General features: G+C 41.6%; 1 protein-coding gene across 1 annotated transcript in view; it reads left to right on the top strand.

Annotated features, from left to right (window-relative positions):
* The window catches only part of DDX46 (DEAD-box helicase 46), a gene marked incomplete at its 5' end in the record, with an annotated part of 198,723 nt that overhangs the window by 133,495 nt on the left and 46,187 nt on the right, over positions 1 to 19,041 (top strand). The window contains one exon of the mRNA XM_089653132.1: positions 4,071 to 4,264. Coding sequence (XP_089509258.1) covers positions 4,071 to 4,264 — 194 coding nt within the window. The remainder of the gene's footprint in view (positions 1 to 4,070; positions 4,265 to 19,041) is intronic.

Genomic DNA, 19,041 nt, shown 5'->3' with positions numbered 1-19,041 from the left:
TGAATTTTCGGGTGCAATGTAGGGCCCAGTGTCAGAGAGTTGGGTCTCTGTCAGAGGTCATGGGTTTTACAGCAAGACAATGACCCAAAGCACACGTCAAAAAGCACCCAGAAATGGTTTCAGACCAAGCACTGAACTGGCCAGCAATGAGTCCAGATTTCAGTCCCATAGAGTAACTGTGGAGAGATTTCAAAACAGCAGTTAGGAAAAGGAAACCCTTGCAATCTGAGAGACCTGGAGCATTTGGCGAAAGAATAGTGGTCCAGAATTGCAGTAGAGAGGTGTAAGAAACTCATTGATGGTTACAGGAAACAATTGAATTCACTTTTTTTTTTTTCTTTAAGGGGTGTGCTACCAAAAACTACATTGAGGGTGCCAATTTTATGCAGTCCATTTTTGGGGTTTTGTGTGTAATGTGTCAATTTGGCTTTTTGCTTCTCCACTTTTTTGTGTCATACCTATACAAACAAAAGAAATAAACACGAGGATGCCTAAACACTTGTAATTGCAACAATTTTTTGGGCAAAGTGGTGCATTATATGACAGAAATGCAGGAGTGCTAATATTTTGGGCCATGGCTGTAAGGGACTTTTTCAATCTAAAAAAAAAATTAAAGATATTGCCAGTAAAAGTGATTCCCCTTAGGGCAGTGGTTCTCAACCTTTCTAATGCTGCGACCCCTTAATACAGTTCCTCATGTTGTGGTGACCCCCAACCATAAAATTATTTTCGTTGCTACTTCATAACTGTAATTTTGCAGTGGGAGGAGTAGTGCCACGTCATTGGTGTCAGTGGGAGGAATAGTGTCCCATCACTGATGTCAATGGGAGGAATAGTGCCCCATCATTGGTGTCAGTGGGGGGGAATAGTGCCCCATCATTGGTGTCAGTGGGGGGAATAGTGCCCCATCATTGGTGTCAGTGGGGGGAATAGTGCCCCATCATTGGTGTCAGTGGGGGGAATAGTGCCCCATCATTGGTGTCAGTGGGGGGAATAGTGCCCCATCATTGGTGTCAGTGGGGGGAATAGTGCCCCATCATTGGTGTCAGTGGGGGGAATAGTGCCCCATCATTGGTGTCAGTGGGAGGAATAGTGCCCCATCACTGGTGTCAGTGGGAGGAAAAGTGTCCCATCACTGGTGTCAGTGGGAGAAATAGTGCCCCATCGTTGGTGTCAGTGGGGGGAGGAATAGTGCCCCATCATTGGTATTAGTGACACCAATGATTGGGCAATATTCCTCCCACTGACACCAATGATACTTACCTTGCTGACCCCTGCTCCAGCCTGGGCTCGCTCGCTCCCTCCCTCTCCCATGGTACAGACACTTACCGGTCAGATGTCTTCCTTCTTCGGCCGCTCTCCTCCTCTTCACTCGCTCGATCTTCGCGGTGCCGCTCGGCTCCTCCTTTCCAAGCTCCACCTCCTCGCCGGTGATTGGCCGCCTGTGTGCCTTTCCTGAGCTACAGTTCACCGACGAGGATTGATCCCGGGGGTGTGTCCAGATGACAGGGACGGCATGTCATCCCGCCCACACCTGGAGACGGATAGAGGAGCGGTTTCTCGGTTCCTAAGGCCATCGGAAATATGTGTTTTCCGATGGTCTTAGGCGACCCCTGGGAAAGTGTCGTTCGACCCCCAGGTTGAGAACCGCTGCCTTAGGGGATATGTTTGTTATGGTACCTGCCAAAAAACAATAGTTGGAAAATTACATATATTTAGCAAAAGCATCAAAGCATTTGGCTATGCAACTGACTCCCAAGACTCTGGAATGAGTTGTTTTTTTTTTTCTGTTTGTTTTTTAAGATCCTAGATGCCAGGAAATTTTACTTACAGATGACCTTGCAGGTTTTGACAACGGATGATAGCTTTGTAGGTAGAAGAGGTGTTCTACAAAAGTGGTTCAAAGAACATAGTCCTTAAAAGAACAGAGGTTGTCAATCAACCTCCTAGAACTTCGGGCAACTCTGCTTGCCTCATCAGCATTGGTCCACCTGTCTTAAGGGTGTCTCCAACAGGGTGCAGTGGGACATTGTTACGAAGATGGCCTATGTCAACCTTCAAAGAAAAATAGGAAATTGTGATGTTCAAAAGTAACCTTGTCCTGAACAGAACTCCATGTTTTGCGTCTCTGGCATGCACATTACAAGAGTGGAAAATTGTCAGGCAGACTTTCTCAGGTTACTAGGGCTAAGGAAAGCCCAAAGGAAGGTTACAAGGCAGACCAAGCGGCTTATACAGAGAAACAGGCAATAAGGCAATAAAGCCTGTTTCTTTGTATAAGCCACTTGGTCCGCCTTGTAACTTCATTTCGGGCTTTCCTTAGCCCTAGTTGTCTGTTAATTAGCCGTGAGTTACGCGGATTGCACCATTCACTTGCTGTATTTTTTAGGTGAGTCAGGTTCATCACACGGATTTTAATAGACTCTTTACCAGGTGATAGGGCAATTGCTTTGTGTTGGTCCATGGCGTCATTTTTAACTTTTCATTATGAGACTTTCTCGGGTGTCAACAGCTGAATGTGGGCAAGTGGGCCCGAGGTGTTTGCAGTAATTTGTATCTGGTGCGGCATACAGGATGTGGATTTCTTTGTGTCCAGATTTAACACGAAGCAGAGCACGCATTTGACCTGAACCAGTGATGCTCAGGCATTTGCTGTGGATGCTCCAAAGACTCCTTGAGATCTGTTCTTCCCCTATCTATGCATTTCCTCCACTGCAATTTCATTATCTGTTGCACAGGATAAAGGTTATGATCAATCCAGTCATTCTGATCATAACAAGTTTCCATCCTAACAGTTGCTGGTTGTGACAGCATGGCTGTTGCAGCCCATGTCCTAAGCAACAGGGGTATTTCTGACTCTGTAATTCCTACCCCTCTTAGGACAAGAAAGTTGACCCCCAGGAGGGTGTATCATCATACATGGAAAAGCTTATTTCTCCTGGTATGAAGCTCACAGGTTTCATTTTATGCTTTGTGGCGTATTTTTGATTTTCTACGATCTGATGTTGAGGTGTCTCTGGCCTTACGTACAATCAAGGGGCAGATTTCTGCTTTGGCCATTCTGTTTCAGATACCTATCAGACATCATTCCTCTGTAAAAGTCTTTGTGCAGGGTGTCACATGAAGTGTTCTGCCTCTGTAGCCCTCTTTGTCTCCCTGTGGTAGCGTCTTCTTCTCTTTTTTTTTTTTTTGCTAACAGACTTATCCATTTTGAGCATACCCAAGAGAGTTCCTTGTTACTTTTTCTCATTTCCCCTGAATCAGGATATTGTGATACCATCTTTTTATCCTAATCCCAAGCATCCTATGGAGATGTGCTTCTCTCTGGATGTTGATTGAGCTGTTCTGACTTATTTGATGCATACAGTTTTTTGGCTGGCATGAACTCAGTTCAGTTCTGGAGATTACTCTGTGCCTAGCATTCTGGCTTTTTGTCACAGGTCTTGACCAGAACGTAAAGGGCTGGCTTCACACTAACCCAATCTGAGTATATCCAAGTCAAAAATATATATGTATTTTTTTTGGGCGGGGTTGCTCTCTCAATTAACCCTGGAGACCACTGTCACTAGGACTGAAAGTGAAGGAAAATCTAAAATTTTGCTTTGACACCAGAATGAATGTGCCAATTGCTGCTCTATTCCTGTTCTGGTGATATTTCCCGGTCTTGAAAATATTTCCTCTTCCTATTTCTACAGAGTAGGAAGTGAAGGGAAGTCTTCCCCGTGGGACAGGGAATTGACACCAAAATCTTACAGGGTTTTTATTTTCTTTTTTTTTTTTTTTTCTACCTTTCCTTACTCTATGAAAATTGAATTGCCTTTGGATATACTATTACTGCTGCATAAGTTTGTGAGTTAAAACAAGCACTTTAAATGAAAGTTTAAACTTTACTGGAATCCATACTTTAGTCTGGATTACTGACTAAATAAGTAGGGAATCCAGAATCAACAAAATCACCAGTGATAGTTCTGATATTAATATCTTTATTGTAAACTAACACATCTGTGTGCCTGCATTCCTTGACCAATTTCATTTTTGTTATAATAGTTTTCTTTTGCCTCATGTTATAGGAATTGATCAATATGACCGTGACAGTATAATCAACGACTTTAAAAATGGTGTATGCAAACTACTGGTGGCCACCTCTGTGGCAGCTCGAGGACTGGATGTGAAACAATTAATCTTGGTGATAAACTATTCATGCCCAAATCATTATGAGGATTATGTACACAGAGCGGGACGTACAGGACGAGCTGGCAACAAGGTTAGAGAGTAAAATGTAATGTGTTGGCATATATAGCAAAGAAAGAAATTATCTTTCACTTTGAATGTACACTATATTGCCAAAAGTATTGGGACACCCCTCCAAATCATTGGATTCAGGTGTTCCTATCACCACCATGGCCACAGGTGTATAAAATCAAGCACCTAGGCATGCAGACTGCTTCTACAAATATTTGTGGAAGAATGGGTCACTCTCAGCAGCACAGTTTTCTTTTGATCTTATTCATCCACAAGTTAATACAATAGCCTTTTTACTTATCCATGTGGTCTTTAGCAAAATGTTGACGGGCAATGATTAAATTTTTTTTTTTTTCTTTTTTATTGGATGGTAGTGGCTTTCACCCTACAACACTGGCATGCACCCCATTATTGTTTAGTGTTTTCCTGAAGGCAAACTAATAAACTCTGACATTTGCTAATACAAAGGATGCTTATTGGGGAGCAGAGGGGGGGGCGGGGCCTGAACATGGCGGCAGGAGAGAGCTCAATGTAGGAGCTCGTGGACGGAGCTCCGCTGTCTGACCTCCCCAAGCCTCCAAGCCTAGCCCCGGAGACATGTTAGAGCCCAGCGGTGTGGGACTTACCCGGCCTGGCGCCTCCCGTTGGAGGAGAGTTTGACGCGGGCGAGGGGAGTGAGAGGAGCGTCTGGAGACTGACAGAGAGAGAGTCCCTGGACGCTGGGAGACGAAGGGGGCCGGTGCGATCACGTGACCGGCCGCAAAGCATTACTGGGAGATCGGGAAGCCGGCCGGCCGGCGTTTTGCAGTGAGAGAGCAACGCCGACCTCTTTGCCGCTGACAGATTCATTCTCCCCCTATCCCACTAGTACCCCTTGAGCCCAAAAGAAATTATAAGAAGATCTACAGAGAACTGGACAAGCAGGCCGAAGAGACCCTGGGGAGTCCCCCCCCCATGAATGGACCCTCAGAGGAACTGAGCGAGAAGGCACTCACTGGAAGAGGATACAGGAGGAGGGTGAGTGATTATGAATGAACTGTGATTTGCTTTGGAGGAACTAGTGTGTTGATCTCCAAGAAACAGAGTGTAAGTGAAAGGGGGGACCCCTGGAGAATGTTCAAAAGGTGGAAGACGCCCCCAGAGAGAAGAAGAGAGGCTTAAGGGGAAGGAGGGGGTGAGGGGAGAAGGAAGAAGAGGAAAAAAAAAGGAGAAAAAGGAAAACCAGCAAGGGGACAGGGCAGAAACTTGAAAAGTTTAAAGAACTATTTCCCCTCCTCACCCACGAATTTATACAGGACTATAAGAAGGAAAAGTGCCATAGAGAAAAATGAAAAATAAAAACGTAAAAGGAAGTGGGCTTAAAGGGTCCCAGGCTGCTACAATTAAAAAATATACATTCCAAGGAAACGTAACCCCAGAAAGACCCCAGAGCAGGACTGAAAGAGGAGAAGCAGACCTCAGTTCGGAAAGCAGTCCTAGAGTATCATTAGGCCTTGATACTAGTAATCAGCAAATACCAGGCAATACAGCGATGGAAAAAGATCTACAAATACCTAATAAAAAAGAAATGGCAGAAATGTTTAAAGAACTGGAGAAAACAATAAAACAAGAAATGGTAAATATTCGTAGTGATCTGGGACACCTGTTGGAGAGAGTTGAGGAAACGGAGGAGAAAGTTAAAGGTCAGGCCCAGGCTATCTCTGAACTGGAAAAAAAACTAACCAATATAGGGAGAGCCCAAGAGAAACTGCTGTATAAGGTTGAGTTACAAGAAAATAAAGATAGGAAGAGGAACATCTTGATACGTGGGGTCCCAGAAAACTCAAAGGGAGAAAATCTGCAAGAGGTGGTTTGTAAAATATTTAACACTATAACAGACAGCTCAGAAATGGAAGGGTCTAAAATAGAAGGAACCTTTAGAAAAGGAAAATCTCTGAGAAACCTGGGGGAAGAAAGGCCGAGAGATATAATAGCTAAATTCTATGAACTTCGGGATAAAGAAAAAATCTGGAAGAAGTCCAAGGGAAAATCAGTAATTAAGTATGAAGGAGGAGATATACAGATATATGCGGATCTGGCTCCAGAGACTCTGTGGAGAAGGAGAATTTTGAGACCCCTATTGGAAAGGTTGAAAGAACAAAATGTGCAATATAGATGGGGGACTCCCGAGTGCCTAATAGGATGGAAAAATGGGACTACAGCATACCTCAGGTTTCCAGAAGATTTGAAAAATTTCTGTGATAGTTTAAAAATCCAAAGAATGGAAATCCCTGGTTGGGAAGAAGAACAATGGGAAAATAGAATGAAGAGAAAAGAGGACTGGCAATATGTGGGTGGGAGGAGATGGAGGGCAGGGGATAGGGGGAGAGGGATGGAGGAAGAGAAATAGGTTTCCATTATCTTTTTCTGTTCCCCCCTATCACCCTCGTTATTCTTTTCGGTGCCTATGATAAATATGGGAGGGGCTTGGGGGGTAATGGGGAGGTTAGATAAGGGGAAAGTCGTCCATGGACGGAGTCTTAGCCCAAGGAATAAATCAAAAGTGGACTTTGTAATCCATAAATGATTAGTAGGCAAATGTTAGGCCTAAAAAGAGGGGGGGGGGAGGGGGGGAGGGAGGGGGGTGGGTTGGGAGAAAAGGAGGGTGGGAGGAGGGGAGGGGAGTTGGCTGGGGGAGGGAGGGGAGGAGGTATTGGGTTAACACTCTGCATGACAGATGGGATAAAGAGGAAGAGGCAATCTGGAAGAGAGATGGCGTTAATTGGGAAAGATGGAAGATATACAGTTTATAACCTATAATGTGAATGGGCTGAGTTGTCCAGGGAAGAGATTTAGGTTGTTTAATGAGTTACATCATAGGGCTGCGTCAGTGGTGTTTTTGCAGGAGACGCATTTTGAGATAGAGGCAAATGTGAAATTGAAATCCAAATATTTTCCAACATGGTATTATGCAGATTCTCCAATTAAAAGAGCAAAAGGGGTTGCAATAGGCTTAGCAAAGAATATGAGATTTGAGCTGGAGGATAGAAGAACCGACCCGGAGGGGAGGTTTTTATTCTTAAAAGGTAGACTTCAGGGGATTGAGTGTACTTTAGCCAATATATACTGCCCTAATAAAAACCCGGAGACGTATATGAAGGGTCTGTTGAGAAAATTAATGGAGTTTAAAAAGGGGCGCTTGATAGTAGCAGGAGATCTAAATTTCTGTATGGACCCACAAAAGGATAATACCTCTTCCGTGCAAAGAGAGGGGAGTAGGTCTCTGAGAGCCTTGAAAAAAGTGATGCATGAATATCAACTGGTGGACATCTGGAGAATAATGCATATGAAAGACAGAGACTATACCTTCTTCTCTAATGCACATGAGATATACTCGAGATTGGATTACATCTTAATAGACCATCAACTTATAGACCACCTGGTTAAAATTGACATAGAGACGAGGACGTTCTCGGATCATGCCCCGGTTGTAATGAAAATGGGATGGGGAAGCAGGTGGACTGGAGGATTGGGATGGAGGTTGAATGAGGCTCTTCTTCTGGATGAGGATTTAGCTCAGAAAATCGAGAAAGAGATTAAGGTATACTTTAGGGAGAACGAGACAGAGGAAGTGTCGATCGCTACAATCTGGGAAAGCCACAAGGTATTTATAAGAGGAATCTTGATTGCGGCAGGAGCAAGGAAAAAAAAGGAAAGAAGAGAGAGGGTCAGTGGGCTTTTAAAAGAAATATTGGACTTGGAGCAGGTCCATAAGAAGAAAATAACAAAAGATACGAGACAGAAGTTATTGGACAAGAAAGATGAGCTTGAGAGGTTGATGGATGAGGAGAAGAGAAGAGTATACAACAGGGTTTTGAACGAGAGATATAGATGGGGAGACAGGCCAGGAAGATATCTAATGAGAGCTTTGAATAAAAAGAAAAATAGGAACTATATAGAAAAGATAAAAAGTTCAAAGGGGGAGTTGGTCCACTCAACTAAAGAGATTATTAAAGTGTTTACGGAGTATTACAAAAAGTTATATAATATTAGTCCCCATGCTCCGATAAAAGAAGCTCAAGAGGGAAGTAATGAAAAAAAGATGATATACTTAAAAAATGCGGGATTACCAAAACTAAGTGAAGTACAGTTGAACTCCTTAGACGCAGAAATTTCCCAGGAAGAAATTAAAACAGCGTTAAGAAGCACAGGGGGGGGAAAAAGCCCAGGCCCGGATGGCTATACAGTTAGGTACTATAAGAAATTTAGTGAAGTACTGCTACCCAAGTTGGAGAAATATATGAATGCTCTGGGAGGTGGGATGGAGGTGAGGAGAGAATCCCTACAGGCCCATGTGGTACTTATTCACAAGGAGGGAAAAGATCCATCTCAGTGCTCCAGCTATAGACCTATCTCATTATTGAACACAGATACTAAACTGTATGCAAAGGTGTTAGCAAACAGGTTGAAAGATCTAATGCCTGAATGGATCCATGGAGACCAGGTGGGCTTTGTTCCAGGGAGAGAAGGTAGAGATAACGGCTTGAGAACCCTGATGCTTATTCAGAAAAGTAGAAAAGGGAAAGCCCCGGTGGTGCTCTTGTCAATTGATGCAGAGAAGGCATTTGATAGAGTGGACTGGGGCTTTATGATGGACAACTTAAAAGTGCTGGGGATAGGTGATAGAATGCGTGAATGGATAAGTAAACTTTATAGAGAGCCCACTGCAATTATCACGGTAAATGGGGAGAGATCAGAACCCATTGGAATGACTAATGGTACAAGACAGGGCTGCCCACTGTCCCCTTTACTATATGTGTTGTCACTCGAACCTCTGTTGTCAACAATAAGGAACAGTGGATCAGTGAAGGGAATTCAGATAGAAACCATAGAACATAGAGTAGCGGCCTTTGCGGACGACTTATTGTTCTATGTGGGGAATCCCCGAATAACTCTCCCAAATATAATGAAGATCCTGAAGGAGTACGGTGAACTATCAAATCTAAAAATTAATCCAACGAAAACAGAGATCCTGAATATTAATATATCAAAGAATGAAAAAGAAAAATTACAAAAAGAATTCCCCTTTATATGGAGAGAAAAGGAGATAAAATACCTAGGAATAAAACTCACTGCCTCATATAAGCATCTGTATAGATTAAACTATATCTCTTTGATAAACGAGATCAGGGAAGATTTAAAAAGACTAGAAGGAGGAAACCCATCCTGGATAGGACGTATAAACCTAGTTAAAATGGTAATTATGCCTAAAATACTGTATAGATTTCAAATGGTACCAATTAAAATTCCAGAGGCCTTCTTTAAGATAATGAAAAAAATGTTAACAAGATACATATGGAAGAATAAAAAACCTAGAATTGCATATGAAACATTGAGTAGGACTAAAGAGAAAGGGGGATTGGCTCTACCAGATGTCAAGAGATACTACAAGGCAGTGGTTTTAGCAAGAATATATGACTGGACATTTAACCATAAGGGGAAAAGTTGGGCAACAATAGAAAATGATCTTAGTGGCATCAGATTGAGTCAGGTGATATGGGTTCCACCACAGTTTAGAGGAATTAAAGAAAGCACAAGTATCTACACTTTAAATGTTTTAAGGATATGGGACAATTTACACAAAAATATGAAATGGGAATTTAACTCTATATTAATGCCTCTCACAAACACTGAGTTCTTTCCCCCGGGAAAGAATAAGATATCAGGGAGATGGTTTAGAAAGGAGGATACCCAACTGAGAGACGTTTTGGTGGAGGGGGAATTGAGATCACTTAAAGATTTAATAGAGAAGAAGGGAGACATTTTTATTAGAATAGATGAGTGGAAATATCATCAATTGAAATGTTTTATTGGAAATCTACCGAAACCCCTGAGATTAAAACAGGAGTGGAACATGTTTGAAAGGTTGTTGGAGACACGAAGGGATGGGAAGCACGGTATATCAAAAGTGTACAGAATACTCACAGAATTAGACACAAACACAAAGTTAATTTTTATAACTAAATGGGAAAGGGATATGGGAGTTGGGTTTGATGAGGATAAACAGAGAAAAATGTTTAGATTGATACACGATAATGTTAGTATGAGAGAGGTTGAGATTAATTATAAGTGTGTGACACGATGGCACATTACTCCGAGTGTAGAGCACAAGATGAATGGGGAAAACTCAAATATGTGTTGGAGAGGATGTGGAGAGATAGGCACGGTGTTTCACATATGGTGGGAATGTCCAAGAATTCAGATTTTTTGGAAGAGAATAGTCAAATTGATTGAAGAAATAACTGAAATCGACATAGGGCTAGACCCAACGACGTGCCTCCTACACAATGTGGAGACATCGGTAAATAAATATAAAGACTCAGGTATATGGTATTTCTTGAATGCGGCGAAAGGGCTGATACCCAAGTTTTGGCGGAAATCTGAGGTTCCGAGGGAGGAGGACTGGATAAAAAGAGTGAACCAGATAGGTAGAATGGAAAGATCATACCATATGCAGGAAGATAGGATGAGAGTCTATTACAGGAGATGGGAAAAGTGGGAAAGAGCAGGATTGAAAGAGAAATATAGGGAAATATAAACTAGGATGTTAGCAAAAAATCATTAAGCCTCGAGAGACTAGAATGGGCCAGAGTCTGCAGAGGGGGGGGAGGGGGACGGGGGGTGGGATGGGGGGGTGGTGGGATGGGAAAGAAAAGAGTTTTTAGCGGGGGAAAGGGAGAAATGTTATAAATGTTTATCTGTATGAGAAGTATTTCCCCTTTTTGGGTATTTGTATTGCTATGAAAAATTTAATAAATATTTAAATTAAAAAAAAAAAAAAAAAAAAAAAAAACAAAGGATGCTTATTATTTAGACATAGGCCTGGAGTTCTTGGACATTATCTTTTGTATTGCCTATCTTGCTCTTGGTGTGATCTTTGCTGGTCAACCAATCAGGAGGAGGCTAACGATGTATTTCCTCCATTTGTGCAGAATCTGCATGATAGTGGACATGTGGAGTCTAAACTCTTTAAAAATGGTTTTGTAACCTTTTTCAACCTGGTGAGCATCAATAACTTTGAAACTTATAAATCTGCTTTTTTTCAAGCTGTGTTGGTTCTACACACCTTGTTTGTTAGGATCAGACTTGAACAGTGAACTTCAACTTCTGTTCTTTAAGGCATGGCCTCAAACAACTCACTTCGGGCTATTCCATGATTTAAACATCTGACAGTCTATTCCAATATACTAAGAAGTCCTTTTTACTCCTTTATTTAAGATATCTAGTTTTAGGACTGAGCGCGGTCACATTTCAGGTCCAATTTTATGCAGAAATATTAAGAAAAGAAAAAGTTTACAAACTTTAAATCACCCCTGTGAACTTTTTCTTGCATTTTCTGTACTATTTACTACTTCAAGAACAGCATGTAGGATTCGTGCTGTGTACAAGCAGCCTTGTTCTGCACTTTTTCTCTGTGGACCTCTTGATAGAGAAGGCATTGCCTCCTTATGTCAGTGCTGCCCCTCTTGATATCTGATGATTTGACTGACTCTTGATGGAATATTCATGAAACACTACAAAAGGTGTTAACACAGAATGAATAATACAGAGGCGGTGAGATCCCTTGCACTTCAGCAAACCGTGAGCAATAAAGTAGTGACTTATCCAGATTCACTCTGTTTACATTATTATAGTGTCCCCAAAAACGCTGCATTAGCGGGATCAGCCCCGGCACCTACCAGCACCTCTGTTTAGCCCCTACGCTTAACCCCCTCCCTCCTTCTCTCACAGCAAGTACAGTGTGAATAGTTCACTGTTACTTGATACATTGCACACAAAAACCACAGTGTTTGCAGAATTAAGCTGGATCTCTGCTTGCACTTGCAGGTATATTTTTTTGTAGCGGCTCAAGCAGTCCCTGACAGCCAAGTGCTCTTTTTCCCATGAGTCGCACTAGGTATTTATAAATTTAGTGGTGGAAATGTCCAACAAAAGGTAGTGAAGAGGCCTACAGGATTCTGAATATGTCAGATGAGAGCGAGGGGAAGCCTCACTGATAGAATCAAGCTCAGAATACGAACCTGTAGACTGGAGCAGCACCCTGACAGCTCAAACTATGGAGAAGAGTTCCCTGCTAAAGTCAGGTGTACCTGACCCCGTTCCCAGGTTGCTGAGATGTTAAAATTGCATGATGATTCTCATATGCAGCAGAGTGCCAATAATAGTGCCGCTCAACCCTATAGTTAACTGGCGATCACCAGTACATCGTGGTATTATGCATACCAGCACTGCAGTATCACTTGATGTGGCGAGTCCAATACAAGCTGGTGCCGGTGGCTAGCACAAGTAGTGTCCCGCAACCACCACACAGGTCCATGTATATCCCATAGTGTGCTTGCAAATCCTGATTGGCAGCCCACAAATTCTTTACCTCCCCCATTCACTGCCAAACCCAGAATTCAGGTGGAAACAGCAGATTTAATTACTCCTCTTGATTTTTTGAAGCTGACTTTCACGAAAGATCTGTATGCATTGATTGTGGATCAAAGCAATTTATATGCACAACAGTTTATCGCCGCCAACCCATTTCTAACATTGCCAGACCATTTGCATGGAAACCTATTACGGTTTCTGAATTTAAAGTTTTTTTGGGCCTAACCCCCTCAGCATGGTTGTATTGATCCACAGACCCGATTCATCATATGCCCATGTTCTCTGCTACCATGGCCAGGCATATATATGAGAATATAATGCAATTTATGCATTTCAACAACCATACATTTTGTTGTCCTCAGGGTGACTCTGAATTTGACAGACTCCACAAAATTCGGCCCCTCGTAAATCCCCTTAACCAAAAATTTGCAGATGTCTATACTCCCTAGCAAAATATTTGTGTTGTTGAGTCCCTCAGTTTATCTGGCCGCCTTGCATTCTATTTCTCCCCAGCAAGCATGCCAGATATGGGGTATAAGATGTATAAGACCTGTGAGAGGGCAGCAGGCTATACATATAAGTTTCAGATTCACGTGGAGCACTCCAGATACCCAGACTACATGTGAAGCAGTGGCAAGATAGTTTGAGACTTGTCATCCTTTTTCCATATGGGGTACCACTTATACATGGACAATTTTAATTCCAGCATGCCATTAATTAGAGATCTGTACAATCTTGGAATTGGCGCATGTGGCACAATGCGACTTAATTGCCGGGGCTTCCCCCAACGGCTTGTAAATACCCATCTTAAAAAGGGGAACAAAGCCTGCTTGATGAAATGAATTTATGTCCTATCTACCATTGACGCAGACACGACCATCCAAATTGCCACGACAGCTGGTGTTGAGAAGCCCCTCTGTGTCCACGACTATAACCTTAACATGGGTGGGGTGGACCAGATGATGAATCTGTACTTCGTTTCCTGAAAAGCCAGACACCGGTACAAAAAAGTGTCTGTCTATTTATTTCAATTGGCTCTATATAACGCTTTTGTGCTTTGCAAAGCAACTGGACGTAGTGGATCCTTCCTAAAATTCTAGGAAGAGATCATCACAACCCTTTTGTATCCAGAAGGTGCTCTGGCCCAAACCCCCAACCCAGATGCAGTTAGCTGGCTGCATGAGAGGCCTTTTCCTGATGCCATTCTTAGTACCCAAACCCAAAGGACACCCCAAAATAGATGTTGCGTCTGTAGCAGACACGGAATTAGGCCTGAAACCCGCTTTGTTTGTCCCTCCTGTCCTGGTCAACCTGGTCTCTGCCTCAAGGACTGGTTCCGTCACTACCATACACTAGCGAACTATTAGTATAGGGTACAGCACAGTTCAGGACAGATATTTGCACAGGGTCTTGAAAGATGTTAGGTAGTCAGGAAACTGGCTATCGCACTTTGAGAGACCCTACAATCTGTTTTAAAAAGTTAAAGTTAAAAAAAAAAAAAAAAAAACCATTTTGAGAGACCCTAATATCTGCTTGTTACAGTTAAAATAAAAAAAAAAAAGTTACATTTTAAAAACCAAAAATAGTATTTTTTTTTTTTTGGTCCAGTTACTGTTATACTGTTACGGTTTTACTGTTACTGTTTTATTACTTTTTTATTGTTAACCATTGCGGTTTTCTTTGCAGGAATGTCATTCAGCTGCAGCACCGACTTGTTTATTTTGACAACGGGTCTTGCCCTGTGAATTTACGTAGTGTGTGCAGCGCTGTTGGATGAGATTTTTCATCTGCAGTTAAAAAAGAGCATATATGCCGAATAGACCCTAGATTTCTCAAAAAAGAATACCTGTCAGTGCCTATTGCAGTCTCGGGATGTTTACATTCCCTGTGATAGCAAGAAAAGTGATCAAAAAATGTAAAAAAAGAAAGACCATGTAAAAATAATAAAAACAAAAATGTAACTAAAAAAGAAAAAGTTAAGCACCCCCCCCCCCCCCAAGTTTTTAGAAACTGACAAAATATATTTTTTTTTTTATACAAAATTGTCACATAAATGATTTATTGCTCACACATCTCATGGGTATATGTGGAATTACTCCCATGACGTGTGAGCAATATATCATTTAAGTGACAACTTTGTGTAAAAAAATAAATAAAAACATTTTCTGTCATTTTCCAAAAACTTGTGGAAATAAATCTTCCATGGACTCAACATGCCTCTCAGCAGATAGCTTAGGGTGTCTACTTTCTGAAAAGGGGTAAATTGGGGGTGTTTGTACTGCCCTGGTATTTTAGCACCTGAAGAAATATGGTAGGCAGTCTGAAAGTAAAAGTTGTGTAAATTCCAGTATCTATACCATAGTTTGTAGATGCTATAACTTTCACACAAACCAATTAATATGCAGTTATTGGGATTTTTGTTTTACCAAAGACATATAGCAAAATACATTTGGCCTAAATTTATGACGAAATTTAAGTTTATTGGATATTTTTTATGACGGAAATGAGAAAATATTTTTCTTTTCATAATTTTTGGTCTCTTTTTGATAGCACAAAAAAAAAAAACCCGGAGGTGATCAAATACCACCAAAAGAAAGCTCTATTTCTGTGAGAAAAGACATAAATGTAATTTATGTACAGTATTCCATGACAGCACAATTATCAGTTAAACTAGCGGAGCGCTGTGTAGCAAAAAATGGCGTAAATTGCAGTATCTATACCAGCAATGGGCAAACTACGGCCCGGCGGACCTTTTAATCTGGCCCGCGGAGCTAGACTCCCGCTAGGCTCCTCTCACAGTCCGCCCTGAAGACCGGTGTAGCATGAAAATCTGTCTCCTATGAGGATCTGTCCCCCTCGACGTATCTGCGCATGTGCCGGAGATCGCCGATCGGCTGCTAATGCCTGAAACTGGCACATGCGCAGATACGTCGAGGGGGACAGATCCTCATAGGAGACAGATTTTCATGCTACACCGGAACGGCGCGGTAAGTGAATTGACACAGGGGGGACTTGGGGACTTAATATGGGGGATGAATTAATATGGGAAATGAATTACTATAGGGGGGATGAATTACTATATGGGGATGAATTACTATATGGGGGATGAATTACTATGGGGGATGTATTACTATGGGGGATGAATTACTATATGGGGGGATGAATTACTATATGGGGGGATGAATTACTATGGGGGGATGAATTACTATGGGGGGATGAATTACTATAGGGGGGATGAATTACTATAGGGGGGGTGAATTACTATATGGGGATGAATTACTATATGGGGGATGAATTACTATGGGGGATGAATTACTATATGGGGGATGAATTACTATATGGGGGATGAATTACTATGGGGGATGAATTACTATGGGGGATGAATTAGTATATGGGGGATGAATTAGTATATGGGGGATGAATTACTATATGGGGGATGAATTACTATACGGGGGATGAATTACTATATGGGGGATGAATTACTATGCTTACTATGGGGGAATATTACTATACTTACTATGGATGACCCATACACATCATTCATCTACTCTTGGTCCGGCCCCTGGGTCCAATATATGAACCCATTGCGGCCCTCAAGTCAAAAATTTGCCCACCCCTGATCTATACCATAGTTTGTAGACGCTATAACTTTCACACAAAGGAATTAATATACACATGTTGGGATTTTTTTTTCTACAAAAGACATATAGCAGAATACACTTTGGCCTAAATTTATGACCGACTTTGAGTTTACTATAGAATTTTTATGTATCTTTTTTTTAATTCAGTCTTTTATTGTTTATAGCGCATTAAAAAAAAGGGGGGGCACAGGTGATCAAATACTACCGAACGAAAGCTCTATTTGTATGAAAAAAGTACATAAATTTTGTTTGGGTACAACATTGCATGACCGTGCAATTACCAGTTGAAATAGCGCAGCTCCGAATAGCAAAAATATTCCTGGTCAAGAAGGGGTGTAAATCCTCTGGAGGGCAAGTGGTTAAAGAATCATAGGTTATTCCTCCGAACTGTTTTAAAAATAAAAAGTAAACACATGTAAAAGCACGTGCACATCCTTACTGATATTGTAAAGGTGTGTGTATATATACTGTGTGTGTATATATATTTTTTCTTAATCTACTCTTCCCCTGTCATCTTCCACCCTAAAGGATCATAGGTTAATACTTAAAACTGAGTTATGCGGTTAAAAGAGAATAAAACAATTTTAGGCATATACACACCTTTATTAAAATAAAGTATATATGCAGAGGAAAAAAAATATGTATATATATATTTATATATTTATTTTTTAAATATTCCCCTGCCATCCATCTCACTTCTACCTAACTGCTGTCATCTCCAGTCACGTTTATTTTTCTCTTTTAAGCTAGTTTCACACCTACACAGGTGCTTGTGGGCACCTGTTCCCTCACCCGCAACCACACACAGCCATAACGCGCTGCTCTTAACAGACGCGCAGGACTGACATTCACTCTTAATAGCACCCCATGCATCTACAAACGTGTGTTTGCAGGTGTGGGAAAGTATGGGAAGTTCCCTGTGCAGTGGCATTTTAAAAAAGATGCAGAAAATCTTATCCTGTATGAAATGCAGGCACTGCAGCCCATTCAAATGAATGGGATGCCGTGCCCGCGCAAACGCAGCTCGCAGAACTTCAAAGGTATGAATAAAGTCTTACAGCCCATCTTGTGTTACAAAGAACAGAGCAACAGGAAGAGGCCGATTTGTCACTTAGGAACAACTGAAAGTAAGTGAGTATAGTTAGTCTAGGTCAGTGGTGGGCAACCTTTTTTTTCAACTGAGCCAAATCTCGCCAAAACCATGATTGAAATTTATTTTGAGAGCCACATTTTTAAAACTGAAAATACATATCCCATATAGTAATTCATCCCCCATAGTAATTCATCCCCCATATAGTAATTCATCCCCCATATAGTAATTCATCCCCCATATAGTAATTCATCCCCCATAGTGTAATTCATCCCCCATAGTAATTCATCCCCCATATAGTAATTCATCCCCCATAGTAATTCATCCCCCATCGTAATTCATCCCCCATAGTAATTCATCCCCCATATAGTAATTCATCCCCCATATAGTAATTCATCCCCCATATAGTAATTCATCCCCCATAGTATGTCATCCCCCATATAGTAATTCATCCCCCATAGTAATTCATCCCCCATAGCAATTCATCCCCCATAGCAATTCATCCCCCGTATAGTATTTCTTCCCTCGTATAGTATTTCATCCCCCGTATAGTATTTCATCCCCCGTATAGTATTTCATCCCTCATATAGTATTTCATCCCCCCATATAGTATTTCATCCCCCCATATAGTATTTCATCCCCCCATATAGTATTTCATCCCCCATATAGTAATTCATCCCCCATATAGTATTTCATCCCCCATATAGTAATTCATCCCCCATATAGTAATTCATCCCCCATATAGTAATTCATCCCTCATATAGTATTTCATCCCTCATATAGTATTTCATCCCTCATATAGTATTTCATCCCCCCATATAGTATTTCATCCCCCCATATAGTATTTCATCCCCCCATATAGTATTTCATCCCTCATATAGTATTTCATCCCCCCATATAGTAATTCATCCCTCATATAGTATTTCATCCCTCATATAGTAATTCATCCCTCATATAGTAATTCATCCCTCATATAGTAATTCATCCCTCATATAGTATTTCATCCCTCATATAGTATTTCATCCCTCATATAGTATTTCATCCCCCCATATAGTATTTCATCCCTCATATAGTATTTCATCCCTCATATAGTATTTCATCCCTCATATAGTATTTCATCCCTCATATAGTATTTCATCCCTCATAAAGTATTTCATCCCCCCATATAGTAATTCATCCCCCATATAGTATTTCATCCCCCCATATAGTATTTCATCCCCCATAGTAATTCATCCCCCATAGTAATTCATCCCCCATATAGTATTTCATCCCCCCATATAGTATTTCATCCCCCATATAGTAATTCATCCCCCATATAGTAATTCATCCCCCCATATAGTATTTCATCCCCCCATATAGTATTTCATCCCCCCATATAGTATTTCATCCCCCCATATAGTATTTCATCCCCCCATATAGTATTTCATCCCTCATATAGTATTTCATCCCCCACAGTACTATCCCCCCTTCTAGTAAGCCAAGTCCCCCGTGTCAATTCACTTACCTTTTGCGTTCCTCTCGCTGTCTTCCCGCGCCGTTCGGGTCTTCAGGGCGGACTGTGAGAGGAGCCTAGCTCCCCTCCCCTCACGTTCGGCACGCTGCCCCGCCTACACACATCCTGACAGCCACATCCGCGGGCCGGATTAAAAGGTCCGC

This window comes from Staurois parvus, unplaced genomic scaffold (assembly GCF_062004578.1).
Source record: "Staurois parvus isolate SC_StPar_1 unplaced genomic scaffold, SC_StPar_1.0 ptg000701l, whole genome shotgun sequence".
Taxonomy (NCBI): domain Eukaryota; kingdom Metazoa; phylum Chordata; class Amphibia; order Anura; family Ranidae; genus Staurois; species Staurois parvus.
This window is presented reverse-complemented; position numbering and strand designations above follow the sequence as displayed.